The sequence below is a fragment of the Sinohyriopsis cumingii genome, chromosome 19 (assembly GCF_028554795.1).
Source record: "Sinohyriopsis cumingii isolate HCF-2022 chromosome 19, ASM2855479v2, whole genome shotgun sequence".
Classification (NCBI taxonomy): Eukaryota; Metazoa; Mollusca; class Bivalvia; order Unionida; family Unionidae; genus Sinohyriopsis; species Sinohyriopsis cumingii.
In genome coordinates, this window is record NC_142979.1 from 41615823 (window position 1) to 41633354 (window position 17532).

At 36.2% G+C, this 17532-nt stretch overlaps 1 protein-coding gene across 1 annotated transcript in view; it reads left to right on the plus strand.

Moving 5' to 3' along the window:
* Positions 1 to 17532, plus strand: part of LOC149775563 (E3 ubiquitin-protein ligase Bre1-like) — a 95099-nt gene that overhangs the window by 11846 nt on the left and 65721 nt on the right. Inside the window, exons 3-7 of the mRNA XM_089944196.1 lie at positions 1441 to 1608; positions 3793 to 3865; positions 9634 to 9975; positions 10942 to 11213; positions 11820 to 12041. Of these exons, the coding sequence (XP_089800322.1) occupies positions 1441 to 1608; positions 3793 to 3865; positions 9634 to 9975; positions 10942 to 11213; positions 11820 to 12041 (1077 nt within the window). The remainder of the gene's footprint in view (positions 1 to 1440; positions 1609 to 3792; positions 3866 to 9633; positions 9976 to 10941; positions 11214 to 11819; positions 12042 to 17532) is intronic.

The following is a 17532-nucleotide window of genomic DNA, read 5'->3' on the forward strand; positions in this document are numbered from 1 at the left end:
AGATTTACAATCGCAAAGATGTTTGTATCTGTCAGTGGGACATACATTATATTTGATCAATAGGTACAAGAAGAAAATGTGATGGAATATGTCTTTGTTATGGTTATTCATCTTATAACTTGTCAATTCTAACGCACATATATGTAATCAAATTTAAACGTGTATTACAAACAATGTACAATACTGGTATATGCTGGTTTAGTGCAGTTACATCTGATCTTTATTAATTTTTAATACTGATGATCATGTAATTGTTTAAAATACTCAATGTAGGATCATATATTTTTTCATACACACATTTTTTTCCAAAATGAAATATTTTTTACACATTATTTTTCGTATTCCTGAAAAATTATTTTCCATAAGAAAATTACGATAAAGTGATTTGGATGACATATTCCATATATAAGTCAATTCAGAGTATAAGACGAAGCTAAGATTTTCTGGTAAAAGGTATCGTCTTATAGGCCAGCAAATACAGTATCATAGCCTGAATCAGTCAGATTGTCTGAGGCCTTTTCTATTGCAGGCTAGAAAAAACTAATGTCAAGTCATGGCCGTTTTGAATTGCTGTCAAGGCCATGGTTATTATTACAGAAACATAGCATTCCCAATATCACACTGATTGGATGATGTATCATCACTGACAGCAATGTAGACTATAGGATGACTTCACCTTCTTGATATCACAATGATTGGATGATGTATCATCACTGACAGCAGTGTAGACTATAGAATGACTTCACCTTGATATCACAATGATTGGATGATGTATCATCACTGACAGCAATGTAGACTATAGGATGACTTCACCTTCTTGATATCACAATGATTGGATGATGTATCATCACTGACAGCAGTGTAGACTATAGGATGACTTCACCTTCTTGATATCACAATGATTGGATGATGTATCATCACTGACAGCAGTGTAGACTATAGGATGACTTCACCTTCTTGATATCACACTGATTGGATGATGTATCATCACTGACAGCAGTGTAAACTATAGGATGACTTCACCTTCTTGATATCACAATGATTGGATGATGTATTATCACTAACATCAGCGTAGACTATAGTTTGATGATATCACATTTGTACTTCATGAACATTAGTGATACTACATTAGTTGTAATGATTGCATTTTCACAAGTGCTTTCCAGAAGAAAAGAGTTTCTGCTCTCGTATGTAAAACCAGAAAATAACAGTACACTAGCAATTCACAATAACTCTCAGGCCCTATTTGTCTGACTACAAGACTATACTCCAAAATTTTAAATTGCAAAATTTTCAGTTGCCATATTTTTTAAATTAGTCACCAGCAGAAAAAGTTTAATTGCTTTTGGTGATTTTAGCAGTTTGTAATATGTGTATTGTTTAATATGATAATCCATTTCTTTAACTTTTCTCGTACAAAGTCACAATTATGTCATGTAGGAGGAGCTTGATCTGAAAGTTCTCCAGTTTCAAAATAAAAAGTTAGCTGAGCGCATCGAGCAACGGAAGAGATATGAGGATGAACTTCATAAACGGATAGAGCAGCTGGAAAACCGACAACGGACAGATGACACAGTTTTAATGATTGTCAATAGATACTGGAATCAGGTAAATGTTGTAGAAATTTGTTGTTTTTCACATGACATGCATAGCTGTTAAGTGTCCTTTATTTCGGACCTGAATAAGAGTGTACATTTTTCTTGTTAAAAATCAGATTTTTAGTGAGAGAAAAAAATTAAAATTAAATTTTCTTGCTATTTTCTGTTTGGGACAGGCACCTGGTTTCATTCTGAGAGTAAATGAATTGCATGTATATAGGAATATAGAGTTTTAGAATATAATTGGTCCATTCAAATCGAGACTACCATCCCAGTCTTTTACTACTATGTTGGATTGCACAAAGCAGTTGCTGTTATCAGTGTATTTCATCTTTGTAATATTCAACTTCCAATCTTGTTGAAAAGGAGAGCAGAAGATTTAGAATTTCTCCAGCAATGAGAACAGAACTAGAAGGACAATTGTGCCATCTTGTTTAAATTTTTTAAACCATCTAGTAAAAGTCAAAACCTTGCATTTTACAAATTGTGTAAATGTGATTTAACTATTGAGCATGGACATAAAACAACATGAAAAAGCTAATAAAAATCAGCTTGCTGCTTTATCATCAAAAACACAGCCTGAACTTATGTTTATAAATACTGGAGAGACCCTTGATGGAATTCAGTTGAAAGTTTGTTTTACTGAAGTTCTTTTAGCAATGAACCATCCTCTTTCAGTTGCTAGTGTTGATGGTGATTTATTTATCACAATTTTCCAGACAGTAAAATCTCAAGGAATTACTCGTATCTTAGAACAAAAGCAGTTCAGAAAAATAAAAATTGCATAGAATTTGGATCAACAGTGAAAGATGGTACATTGGAATCAGTAATCATTGAAGAAACAAGGTATTGAAAAGGCTCAGATAAATAGTGTTAGTTTGTTGAACTCTTGTACCTTCTGAATGGAACATGGTGCCTCTTCAGAAGGTGAAAGAGTGTAACATATTCATCTCTGACATTAAATAAGTAATTGTCCTACTTTACTGATCATTATAGATGTTGTTAATAGTTACATCTGCAATAAAGTGCTAAAAATCAGTATTTTCCCAGAAAATCAGTATTTTTCCCAGAAAATCAGTATTTTTTCATAAGCAGTCAGTATTTTTGTACTCTGGGTTTGGCAGCATATGATGTGGTGTTTTATAAACGAATTTAATATTCTTCCAAAAATACATGTGAGCTGTACTGTACTGTTTGATGCATAGATGAGGAATCTAATAATCAGCGTGGAAGATGGAAGGTTACAACTTAGCAACGGATCTAAACACCCCGCCTCCAGACCTGTGTTGATACTGATTGACAGTTTGATGTCATATGTTCATTAAGATGAGCAGTTGTGCTGTATACAAATCTACCTGGAACACAATACCGTACAATTTAGACACATTGCTAACATTTGGTAACAGCACAAGATTCAGTGTGGTTACAGAACATAATGTTGTTTTATTCCACATGGATTTACAATTCGACAAACATAGCATTTTATCCGATTGTATGAAAATGATCAATTATTAAGTATTCCGTCATTGCTGAAGAACATGACTGATTGAAAATGATCATTTATGTGGCATCCCCTCAGGTGTGCTGAAGAACATGACTGATTGAAAATGATCGTGTATGTGGTATTCCCTCAGGTGTGCTGAAGAACATGACTAATTGAACATAATCGTTTATGTGGTATTCCCTCAGGTGTGCTGAAGAACATGACTGATTGAAAATGATCGTGTATGTGGTATTCCCTCAGGTGTGCTGAAGAACATGACTAATTGAAAATATTTGTTTATGTGGTATTCCCTCAGGTGTGTTGAAGAACATGACTGATTGAAAATGATCCCATATATTATTCCCTGGGGAGGGGCTGGCAAGTGGCCTTTACTGATCATTGCCATCTCACCTCTGTCTGCATGGGTTTGAGTCTTGGGCTCAGCCATTTTGGGCATGTGAGAAACATGCTGGAAGGTTCAATATGGGTCAGTGGTTCATATCGGGCTTTCCTGGGTGTTTCCTTCACCAGTTATACTGGCTGCCATGTATAGTCTATCTTGTGCTGAGAGATGGCATTAAACTCAAAACAACAAAAATATATTCCCTCATGTTTGCCAGATAATATGACTGATTTACAGAGGGACTTTATGGTGCTGTATTACTGTATGTTTAAGAAGGAGATTGCTTTATGCTATAATGTTTGTTTCAGCTTGATGAAGATGTTCGAGTCCTCCTCCAGAGGTTTGATGCTGAGACAGCAGATGATGAGGCTGAAAACCAGAGTAAGTTATATGACGCAGTGAATTCTGGAATTAAGGTTCTTCTTTACTAATCAAATGTTTGGTTAAATATAGGTGCCACATTTCCAAATTGATGTTGTAGTTCATAGTAACAGTAACATGAGAAAGGTTGAACTTATAGCTCTATTATTCTCAAACTTGCTTGTACATTTATGATGCTGGAGGACTGTATTTATGTCACAGAAATACAACTTGTTTGTGTCAAAAGTTGGTCATAGCAACTTACTTTTCATTTAATGGTTTTTGGCTCAGGGTAGAATCTAGTTAGATATTATTGACAGCAGAGAATCCACGACATATAATAATAATAATGAGGACTTTGTATAGCACCTAATCTTTAGAAGCTCTAAGCACTTTACAACATTAGACAACACCTATAAGATAAAAAATATATATAGTGATATGATTACAAACACGAACACCATGAAATTAGAAAACAGAAAAAACATGCTGAGAATATTTAAGGTATGAAACATTATTAGGTCTTTAAGTTTGTTCTTGCAGTCGAAATAAGTGAGTTTTGAGAGTACTCTTGAATGTGATCACTGTGTTTTTGTGTCAAAGTTCAGTGGGCAATTCATTCCACGTTGCTGGACCCTGGTATGCAAAAGAACGCTATCCATATGAATTTGTTTTCATAGTGGGAATAATGAGTATACGATTGTCAGAAGAGGAGCATAAGTATCTTGCTGGTGTGTACACATTGGTGAGATCGGATAGGTATGTCAGTCAGTGAAACGTAGCACAGAGAATAAATTTTGTGTTTGATTCTGGATCGAATGGATAGCGAATGTTGGGTACAGAGCAGCTTGGAGGTGTGCTCTGATCATGATACTCTAAGTATGATCCGAGCAGCTGTGTTTTGAACTTTTTGAAGTTTCTGGGGTAGATATTCAGATGAACCAGACAGAATTGAGTTACAGTAGTCCAGTCTTGAAAGTACTAATGAACACACAAGTGTTTTAGTGGCATCAGCTGAAAGATATTTGCGAATGGAGCTGATGCATCTCAGCTCAAGATATGCAGCCTTGCATATGTTCATGACATGTTGGTGCATTGTGAGAGTACTGTCCAGAGTAACACATCATCATTCATCTGCAGCTTGTTACAAGTCATCCATGATTTCACATCAGAAATGCACCTCTCTACACCTTGGATGGTAGCATCAACTTCAGTTGGGTGGCTAGATTTGTATATTTGAGTGTCATCACTCATCAGCGTACACTTGGTGAGATACTGGATGATGATCTATGACACTTGAGAGCGGCTGAGTGTATAGAATGAAGAGAACAGGTCCAAGAACAGACCCCTGTGGAACACCACAACATAGATCAACTGGGCTGGAGTGTGTTCCATTTGCAGACACAATTTGTGTCCTGTTGACCAAGTAGGACTTGAACCGCAGTAAGGCTGTATCATGAATGCCAAATACATGCTGGAGACGGTGAAGTAATATATCATGGTCTATTGTGTCAAATGCTGCAGACAAATCAGGGTGGGTGAGGACTGTAATCTTTCCATTATCCAAAGAGAGAGAATGTCATTAACTACTTTTAGAAGAGTAGTTTCAGTACTGTGGCAAGGGCGATATGCAGATTGTACATTGCTAAAAAGACTTTGAATTCAGATGAGATACAAGCTGGGATAGAACAACCTTTTCTAAGATTTTTTATATGAATGGGAGATTAGAAACTGGGCTGTAGTTCTTTAAATTGTTATGGTCTAGTGATGGTTTCTTCAGCAGAGGCTTTACAATGGCAGTTTTGAAAAATGATGGGAATTCCCCAGATGAGAGAGAGAGGTATTAATAGCATCAGTTAGTGAAGGCAATACTGGATCTAAGCACTCAAGCAGCAGTGATGTTGGAAATGGATCAAGTTCACATGACTTTGGTACACTCTTTATCAGGATTGTATGTACGAAATCCATAGAGACAGGTTCAAATGCTGCTACTTGTTGCCGCTCAAATTCTGTATCCCAACTGTACGGTGACGAGTCAGTTGAAATTGTGGTGTGAAGCTTATCTCTAATGGTTTGTACTTTGTCACAGAAGAAATTTGCAAACATGTCTGGAATGTCGACTGGGGAGAAGATAGTTGGAAGTGGTGTAGATTTGTTCCTTGACATTAGCTTGTTAGTGATCTCGAAGAGCTCTTTGCAGCTGGAACTTTCCATGATCTTTGTAGTGTAGTATGCTTTTTTTCGCTGCATGGACTATATTTGTGACATTCTTCTTAGCGGCTTCATAGATTTGCTTATGAATAGTGAGTCTGGTGGAAAGCCAGAGCCTTTCAGCTTTACGCTGGTCTCTTTTAGCAGTGCAAAGCTGGTCCCTAACACTGCTATACCATGGAGAACAATTTTGAATTGATACTCTGCACTTGGTAGCAGGGGCATGTTTGTCGAGCAATGAACGCAGGCAGTTATAGAGTTGTTCTGCTGTAGGAGGTAAGCAAGTTGTTAGGTTTTCTTGGATGTCATGCATTAGTTTGGTTCTATTTATCATACAGAGGTTTCTCTTAGTAGCAGATAAAGGTGGAGGGTTAGGGACTGATACGTCAAGATGGCATATAATGCAGACGTGATCTGATGCAAGTTCATGGGATACTAGGAAGGATCGCAGAATGTTATCATCAGGTCGATGAAGAATCCAGTCTAAAATGTGACCATGTTTATGGGTGGGTTGGTTAACTGACTGTTTGAGGTTGAAAACATTAATGGAATCGATGAGTTTTGATGTGTTTGGGTTTCCGGAACAAAGTGAAAGTTGAAATCTCCAAGAATAATCAGGTTGCCACCTATCGAATTTCCATACTCCAGGAGATTCGGAAACTGCTCCAAAAATTCAGCTTGTTTTTTCTACTAGGAGGAGGGCGGTATAGGCAGAAAAAATGGACTGACCTTATCAGTCTGCAGAATTCATGTTAGTACTTGCAGATGTACAGTGCAATGCTGCTATAACGCAAACTCGGATATAATGCGGTTGTGGCATGGCTCATGAAATGTATCTTCATTAGCACATGAAAAAATATTTTTTGTTCAAAGTACATGAAATAGTATATACAAAATTTATTACCATTATGGGGAAGAGATCGCGTATGAATTCAAATTTAATATGATCGTGGCGTGGTTCCTGAAATTTGAAATATATGTATGTGTATTTTTCTCATACTGGGAAAAAATATTTTTTTATAAGTACAAGAAATAGTGTGTAAAATGTTTATTATCATTTTGGGGAAGACTTTGCGTATGAATTTTAATATAATACGATTGTTATGTAGCTTCTGAAATTCAACAATATCACCAGGTTCTTGAAGTGTTATGCCAAAATATGAATTTGAATATAATACAATATATAATATGATCGTGGCGTGGTTCTGGAGATTTTAAATACATGTATGTGTATTTTTCTCGTACCCAGAAAAATACTTTTTGTAAAGTACGAGAAATAGTGTGTAAAATGTTTATTATCATTTTGAGGAAGAGTTCACATATGAATTCGATTCTAATACGACTGTGGCTTGGCTTCTGAAATTTAATAATTTCACCAGGTTCTTGAAGTGTTATGCCAAAATAAACGTTATCGGAAATGTTACTTATTACTGATCCGTGAGTAAAGCCAGTAAATTGTCTTTGTGATTGTCTTCAATTAATTCTGTATCCAATCGTTGCTCAAACAATAGCCGACATGTGTTTCTTGTTTAACTGCATACACAACCAAGCAGCAGACAATGTGGTGGTTGATAAAAGATTCTCACAGTTTAACAAACATAAAAAAAACGAAAGCCTCCAACATGTTTCCTGGGCTTGGCGGTGTTATTAGACGCAATCAGTTGACCAGTAAATAATGTCCTCTTTTTTAGCTGGAAATTGAAAGGGTATGAAATTGTACATGCATTCAGCTTTTTAAAAAATTATAAAAGTGACTTGTGACTATTGCAGACCTACTGCACTTAGTGCTTGTGTTTTACATGGGTATGGTGTTTGTTTATGAACTCTTTATTAATTTCCTATTTTTTATAAAAATATTTTATCGTATGGAAAAGCAAATTGACAAACGCAAGTCGTTCTCCACACTTTGCACAATGATTAGTATAGTATTTTCTTTCGATATTTGCAAAATCTGAAGTAAAAGTTATTTGCATGCAGAAAGCATGTGTTGATTGTTAATTATTCTCGCTGTAGTCATTGAAACAAATAGGCATACATGCGTTAATTATTGGAAATTTGCAATGGATAAATGTAAATGGAAATGCGTATAAGAAAATTTTAGCAGTATGAAATTTGTACAGACACTGTTTATAGACCCTGGAACGTAATGAACCATACACGTGCTTTGTCTTTCTTAACCTAATTTTGCTGTTAATTTTTCCCATTGAATTTAGACACATAATGATGCGTGACAAAATTATTGAATAGTTTAAATATGTATGCAGTTTTTGCAATGGAATTACATATATTATGGATTAATTGCAAGCCCCAACAGTACGATATCAGACGTCAAGTAAACGGTGTTGCTATTCTGTTCATGCTGTATATTAGACTTTGAATTCAGATACAATGATCTAGGGAAAAAAATATTGAATATTGTAAATCTGTGTACAATTTTTCAAGGGAATTACATGCATTATAGATGAAGTGCTTGCTACGACGGCAGGATAGTAAACGGTGTTGATACCCTATTCATCATATACATTATACATGAATACACATATATGTGACAATGAGTTGTTCTCTGAAAAAGTAAAATACTGTAAAACCCCACATTAACGTGATCCAATTTTTTGGACCCCAGTTATTGCGTTATAACGGGTTCCACTGTACATATTGAAATATGCAATATTTGCCTCCCTTTGTTTTTAATCTGGTGCAGCTAAATTTAAACAAAGTTATACTAGGTGTTGTTTCTATATACCATCAATTAATCAACACAACAATTAAGTCTGCCCAAAAATAGTCTTGTTTCCAGTTATATGACATTTTTGTGAATTCTGCTGAATGTTTGACATCATTTTTAGCCCAAATAGTTGGCACTGAGTCCCAGATAGGCTTCGGCTCTTTGTGATGTGTTGTCTAGCATCATTCCACTCCCAGGCAATAATTGTTATCAGAAATGTTCTTAAAACCTTTAAGACCAAATTCATCTAAACTTAGTAGAGAAGATCAAAACCTTTCAGGTTTATGCAAATGATGTCGATCCATTACGTTAAAAATCCATATATCACACACACAATCCATTATGATTTAAGTGTCTGATTCTACTGTATTTTCTATTTCAAATTTCCAAAATTGACATTTAAGGCTGCTTTACAATAGAGAAAACTATAAGACAAAGCAATATTTGAAAAAGTTCTTAATAATGGGTATCTCTGAATCACGATGACTTTTATTTAAAGCTGTACTCTCTTCCAAAATAATTTTAGGCTGATATAATAATTTTATTCTTTGTGGCTAAAACTAATTGTAATTTCCATCAAAATCAAGATTATCCAGCTCTGCCTGTTTTGCAGTCAAATACACCCGGACTGTCCAGTTCTGCATGTCTTGCCAACAAAATTCACCCATATTGTCAGGTTCTGCCTGTTTAGTTTGGTGAGTTGCCTAGCATTGTTGATTTAGTGACGTGGTTTTTAAAATAAGGTGTGGATTCATTTAATCCAATCTTTTTGAATGCAACAGTTATAATATTTATGTATACTTGATTTGTTTTCAATGCATTGTACATCAGAATTATTCCTTTTTCTTTACAGATGACAGCATTGAGACTATCTCTTTCTTAACTCTTTTATCAACATGGGACAAACAAGAACTTGAACAGAGGTTGGGACAGAGAGTTGAATTCTCCAAGCGTGCTATAGGAAAGTTGTTAAAGGCCTTTGACCGGCTGCTGCAGCGTAATGAATTGTTGAACAAAGCTGTTCAGGAGAAAATTGATAGAGAGGAAGATGACACAATAAGTATTAAAACAGAGTCTGAAATAAAGCAAGAGCCAATTGATCCAAACTTTGATGTCAAATTAGAATCTGATGCCAAAACAGAGGTATCGAAAGAAGATGACAAGGAGGAGAAGTTAGAAATAAAAAAAGAGCCAAGTGAGTTTACAGAGCTGAGTTATGGTTCTTTATTAATCATGGATGCCATAAGATTGCAGGGAGTTTTGTGTCTTGTGTCTCCATGTCAGTTTTTATATAAAGAAATTTTCTACTCTAAAATACCAGCATCTCATAAGTTGTATTTATATTACTATTAAAATGTTAGTGTCCCTTATGTTGCCAATAATGGTGCTTGTAAAATGCCAAACTAATAAGTTGCTGTTTATGGCATCAGTAAAAGAAAAGTGTAGAGTATGTTGCCATCAAAGGTACTAGCAAAATGCCAGTGTCATGTAAGTTGCCTTTTAAGCCACTATTAAAATGTCAGTATCTCGTACATTGCCATTAATGGCACTAGTAAAATGCCAGAATGCTATGGACTCCTATGGGCAGGAGAAAAAAACTTGTGTTAAGTGTTGTATGAACACATTATGTTAGTACTTGTAATGATAAAAGTTGTTTGAATTAAAATTTTAATGAAGTTGCATCAAAATCCAGACCTTGTCTTGTATTTTCATGACACTATTAACAGATAGCTAAGGTTGTATCTGTCTTTCAAGATTTAGTTTTTATTGATAGAAAGAGGCTGTTAATTGATACCATTACTACATCCAGTAAGGCAGCCCAAGGTTTCCAGATTTCAGTAGGAGGCAAATGCAGTTAATATTCCTATTACATATAGTAAGGCAACCCAAGATTTCCAGAGTTCAGTTAATGTTCTGAGCAATAAATTTCAGCAATCGGTTTCATTTGGTTTTCAGTTTGACAAGCTTTTAGTTTTTCTGCCCTGATAAATTTGACTTAGTGGAAAAAATTAGCATGTACTCATTTACAGTTGTCATAAATCAATAATCCTTTATCCCTTAACCCATGTAGTATAGACAGAACAAATATTTCATTTTTATTGCTATTTCAGAAACATTTGCAGCACTAAAAATGACCTATTACATGGTATTGTTTGTACAGGTGCAGAATCTGACGACACTAATACAAAACTTGAAGAACCACCTATTCAGAATGGGTCAGGAAAATCCTCCCCATCTGTCATCAAACAGGAGATAAAGGAGGAGCCTCAAAATGAGGGAGAGGTGAAGGAGGAAGTAAAGGTCCAGAAACCACAGAGTCCAGTACTGATCTCAACAGTCAAAAATGAGTTGGCCGAATTACAGCAGGAGAATCGACGTCTTCACAGTATGGTGACAGAACTGCATCAGAGACATCATGAGCACACCCTTAAAGTAAGTCGGTGTGAATTGAATTTTATTTGGAATGAACACACCCTTCAAGTGGGTAGGTATGAATTACATTGTATGTGGAATGAGCACACCTTTAAAGTGTAGGTTTGAATTGAATTGTATTTGGAATGAACACGCCCTTAAAATGTGTAGTTTGAATGGAATTTTATTTGGAATGAGCACACTTTTCAAGTGGGTAGGTATGATTTAAATTGTATGTGGAATGAGCACACTGTATGAGTAAGTGTAAACTTTTTTTAATTTAGGGCCATGAAAATTGTATGTATAAAAAATAAAAGCATCCATGTTAATAAAAATTGACCTTGTTTATTCGCTAGGATGCCTACAGATTTACTTACTAATGAGACACTGTTTCAGATTTATTATTTTACTTAAGTGGCACATATGCACCAGATTTCAAAAGTGGAGTACAAAAACATTAATCATGGTAAATATTTTACATACTGAGAGCTGAGGCAGGCTGCAGTGTATTTTTGTGTTCCTGGAAATTTCAGACAACCAAAAGAACATTATCTTACATCATTGTATGTTCCGTTTTCACACTAGATTAAATATGCTTGTAGATTTTACGTTACAGCTTTTGTTTAGGTTGTTGAGCTCCAAGACAAACTCACAGCAGCTGAGACCGAAATTGCAGAGTTGACAAACAAAATCGATGATCTGGAGTACAACTATGAAAAGGCTGAACAACGTGCAGAGAAGTTAGATCGACACTTAGCCGAAGCGCAGCAAAAGCTTAACTACTATGAGGACAAGAATGTGATACAGCTGGAAGGTGGCAAAAGCATTACAGGCGTCTCAAGACATCGGGTTAGTTTGACTACAATGAGACAAAATATTATCTGATGTACTGATGTAGATGTTTTCAATACAATTGGAATTTTCATTTAGGTCCTAGATTCAGGTCATCGTTGGTTTTATACATTGAGTTTAGTTGCTAACTAGCTGTTGTGTAAGATTTTATGGAAAAACTGATAGTGTTTCTCATTTCTCTATAGAACACTATGATCTGTGTACTTAGAGGGTTATACAGTGGCTGTAAAATTTTAAATGGGTGAGTGAAAATATGAAATTTTCTTGCCCAGTGGTCAACTAAAGATTGAAGTAATTTGAAGGCCTGATTAAAGGTGATAAGCCGCAGGCAAAGGCACAGAGTTTGGGGATTAATTAACTACTGGCAGCCATTTATGTATACCTTTAGTAGATGACATTGGAAGAATTAATGTTATCATTTGGACTAAATTTGTGACCTATTTATTTGAAATTTTGATGATTCAAGAAAAGGATTTAGAAGATTTTCAAGTTGCCAGCAGAAGGCTTCCATAACTAATCACATGCGGTGTTCAATTGCCATTGTGATTTTTGTCAATTTTAAGTGTGAACCTAATATTGTTACTTTAGGGTTAATTAGTTGAAAACAAAGAAACTTTATAGTGTTATGATTCATAAAATGTTAATATTGATATGTCAGTGAAGCATGCATTGCTGTAATATATGTTATCCCAAACAATAATGACATACTTCACTAACATGCATGTGTACACATCATGCCTCCAGAATTCTAACTGCCCATTGCCCTGAGCGATTTTAATTTTCACAAGGACAAGCATATGTCTCGATGTAGATTATTTGTTTGTATGATGAAATTTGCAGTACCTGTATTTACTTAAATCATGTAGTGATTGTAAATTTGTTCTTATTTGAAATGACATGAATTTATTCTTTATGTTGTGCACATTATTTTTTATGCTTGTACAGGGACATTATGAAGTAGAATTGGGAAGTATTGTTTTCTAGCTAGAACTGAAAAAATTTAAGGGTGCCATTGAGTGCAGAGGGTGCTTTTGCACACCACCTCATGGCACCTTGCACATTTTTCAGGACACAGTTAATTACCACCACAGAGTACCTTGCATGTTTTATGGAACACAATTAAACACCACCTTAGGATGCACTGCACAGAGTACAGAACACAATTAAACACCACCTTAGGATGCATTGCACATGGTACAGGACACAATTAAACACCACCTCAGGATGCATTGCACATGGTACAGGACACAGTTAAACACCACCTCAGGATGCATTGCACATGGTGCAGGACACAATTAAACACCACCTCAGGATGCATTGCACATGGTACAGGACACAATTAAACACCACCTCAGGAGGCATTGCATATGGTACAGGACACAATTAAACACCACCTCAGGATGCATTGCACATGGTACAGGACACAATTAAACACCATCTCAGGATGCATTGCACATGGTGCAGGACACAGTTAAACACCATCTCAGGATGCATTGCACATGGTGCAGTACACAGTTAAACACCACCTCAGGATGCATTGCACATGGTACAGGACACAATTAAACACCACCTCAGGATGCATTGCACATGGTACAGGACACAATTAAACACCACCTCAGGATGCATTGCACATGGTACAGGACACAATTAAACACCATCTCAGGATGCATTGCACATGGTACAGGACACAATTAAACACCACCTCAGGATGCATTGCACATGGTACAGGACACAATTAAACACCACCTCAGGATGCATTGCACATGGTACAGGACACAATTAAACACCACCTCAGGATGCATTGCACATGGTGCAGGAAACAATTAAACACCATCTCAGGAAATCTCATCTCTATCTGCGTCGGTTCGAATCTCGGATTTGGCTAATGTGGTTATTGAGAAAGCTTGCCAGTAGCTTCTCTTGGGTCAGTGGGTTTTTTTCCGGGGGTTTTCCTGGTTCTTCCTTCACCATTAATACTGGCTGCCATGTATAGCCTATCTTGTGCTGAAAAATGGCATTAAACCCTACAACAACAACAACAACCCCTCTGGAAAGGCTACCCTTTTATAAGACCTCTTTCTGGGTATAGAAATGGTGGCTATATAAGAGGGGGACCACTGTAAATGACTTCTTATGATGTTTAGTTACTTCTCAATGAAAATGGTGCTGCTCCATAGCTGCCAAGTGTCCTGTTTTTACCGTATTTTAGACCTGAATATGGTTTCTAGCTAAAAATACATTTTTTAATACATAAAAAAATAATTAAAATGTTCCTTGCAATTGTCTGTTTAGAACATGCACTTGGATCCATTCTGATAGAAATGTATTGCATGTATATAGGAACAGAGTTCTAAAATATGATTGGTTAATTTGAAATTGTGGTTACCATGCCTGTCTTTATCTGCAGTATTGGATTTCATAAACAGTTGCTGCTATCAATGTATCTCGTCTTTGTAATATTCAGCTTCTAATCAAAAAGGAAAGCTGAATATTCAGAATTTTCTCCATAAAAGACAAGAGAACAGAACTGGAAGGACAAATGTGCAGTCTTGTTTAGATTTGTGAAACTCGCTAGTAAAGGAGAAAACTTTATATGTTTTGCAAATTGTGTAATGTGATTTTGCTATTGGGCATGGAGGTGCCCATGATATACAAGAGCATGAAAAAGCTAATAAACATCACCTTGCTGCTTCATCATCAACAACTTAGCCTGAACTTATGACATATATAAATACAAGAGAGAACTTGGATGTAATTCGATCAAAATTACCACCACAGAGTACCTTGCATGTGTTATGGAACACAATTAAACACCACCTTAGGATGCATTGCACATGGTACAGGACACAGTTAAACACCACCTCAGGATGCATTGCACATGGTACAGGACACAGCTAAACACCACCTCAGGATGCATTGCACATTGTACAGGACACAATTAAACACCACCTCAGGATGCATTGCACATGGTACAGGACACAAACACCACCTCAGGATGCATTGCACATGGTACAGGACACAATTAAACACCACCTCAGGATGCATTGCACATTGTACAGGACACAATTAAACACCATCTCAGGATGCATTGCACATGGTTCAGTACACAGTTCAACACCACCTCAGGATGCATTGCACATGGTACAGGACACAGTTAAACACCATCTCAGGATGCATTGCACATGGTACAGGACACAGTTAAACACCACCTCAGGATGCATTGCACATGGTGCAGGATACAGTTAAACACCACCTCAGGATGCATTGCACATGGTACAGTACACAGTTAAACACCACCTCAGGATGCATTGCACATGGTACAGGACACAATTAAACACCACCTCAGGATGCATTGCACATGGTACAGGACACAATTAAACACCACCTCAGGATGCATTGCACATGGTACAGGACACAATTAAACACCACCTCAGGATGCATTGCACATGGTACAGGACACAATTAAACACCATCTCAGGATGCATTGCACGTGGTACAGTACACAGTTAAACACCATCTCAGGATGCATTGCACATGGTACAGGACACAATTAAACACCACCTCAGGATGCATTGCACATGGTACAGGACACAATTAAACACCAACTCCGGGTACCTTGCACATTGTACAGGACACAGCTAAACACCACCGCGGGGGACATTGCACATCACACAGTACATCACCTTCGGACACATGCAGTTAAACACCATCTTTGGGCACTTTGCACATTGTACTTGACACAGTTAAACACCATCTCATGGCACGTTGTATATTGTACAGGACACAGTTTAACACCACCTCAGGTCATGTTGTGCATTACACAGTTGAAAACCACCTCTGGGCACTTTGTACAGGACACATTTAATACCATCTTAGAGACACAGTTAAATGCCACCTCTGGGTACATTGTACAGGACATGGGTAAAACACCACCTCAGGGTACCTTGTACAGGATACATTTAAACACCACCTCACAGCACCGTGAACATTTTTACAGGACAACCCTATAAAAGATTTTTAAAAAATACAGTATAAAAATAAATCATATCTTTAAATTTAAAAATTATATAAATATATTATTGATCTCATTATGAAATAACTGTCATTTTTACTGTGGTACAAATATGCTGGCACTGGGCTACTTAATGACTGGCACTGGGCTATGTAATGTACAGTGGGTATGTAATAACCAGCAGTGGGTTACGTAATGTACAGTGGGTATGTAATAACCAGCAGTGGGTTACATAATGTACAGTGGGTATGTAAAAACCAGCAGTGGGTTACGTAATGTACAGTGGGTATGTAATAACCAGCAGTGGGTTACATAATGTACAGTGGGTATGTAATAACCAGCAGTGGGTTACGTAATGTACAGTGGGTATGTAATAACCAGCAGTGGGTTACGTAATGTACAGTGGGTATGTAATAACCAGCAGTGGGTTACGTAATGTACAGTGGGTATGTAATAACCAGCAGTGGGTTACGTAATGTACAGTGGGTATGTAATAACCAGCAGTGGGTTATGTAATGTACAGTGGGTATGTAATAACCAGCAGTGGGTTATGTAATGTACAGTGGGTATGTAATAACCAGCAGTGGGTTACGTAATGTACAGTGGGTATGTAATAACCAGCAGTGGGTTACGTAATGGTGCCTTGTAACAGCTGATCCATTTGTACTCATTCAGAATATGTAGCAGTAGATGATAAGACAGTCTTAAACAGCATCTTAATCTGCTAATACAGGTGATCAAAATCTTCATCTTAATCTGCTTTTTAGTGTGATTAAAATCTAGATCTTAATCGGCTATTTAGTGTGATTAAAATCTACATCTTAATCGGCTATTTAGTGTGATTAAAATCAAGATCTTAATCTGCTATTTAGTGTGATTAAAATCTACATCTTAATCTGCTATTTAGTGTGATTAAAATCTAGATCTTAATCTGCTCTTTAGTGTGATTAAAATCTAGATCTTAATTTGCTTTTTAGTGTGATTAAAATCTAGATCTTAATCTGCTTTTTAGTGTGATTAAAATCTAGATCTTAATCTGCTAATACAGGTGATCAAAATCTTCATCTTAATCTGCTATTTAGTGTGATTAAAATCTAGATCTTAATCTGCTATTTAGTGTGATTAAAATCTAGATCTTAATCTGCTATTTAGTGTGATTAAAATCTAGATCTTAATCTGCTAATACAGGTGATCAAAATCTTCATCTTAATCTGCTATTTAGTGTGATTAAAATCTACATCTTAATCTGCTATTTAGTGTGATTAAAATCTACATCTTAATCGGCTATTTAGTGTGATTAAAATCAAGATCTTAATCTGCTATTTAGTGTGATTAAAATCTAGATCTTAATCTGCTCTTTAGTGTGATTAAAATCTGGATCTTAATTTGCTTTTTAGTGTGATTAAAATCTAGATCTTAATCTGCTTTTTAGTGTGATTAAAATCTAGATCTTAATCTGCTATTTAGTGTGATTAA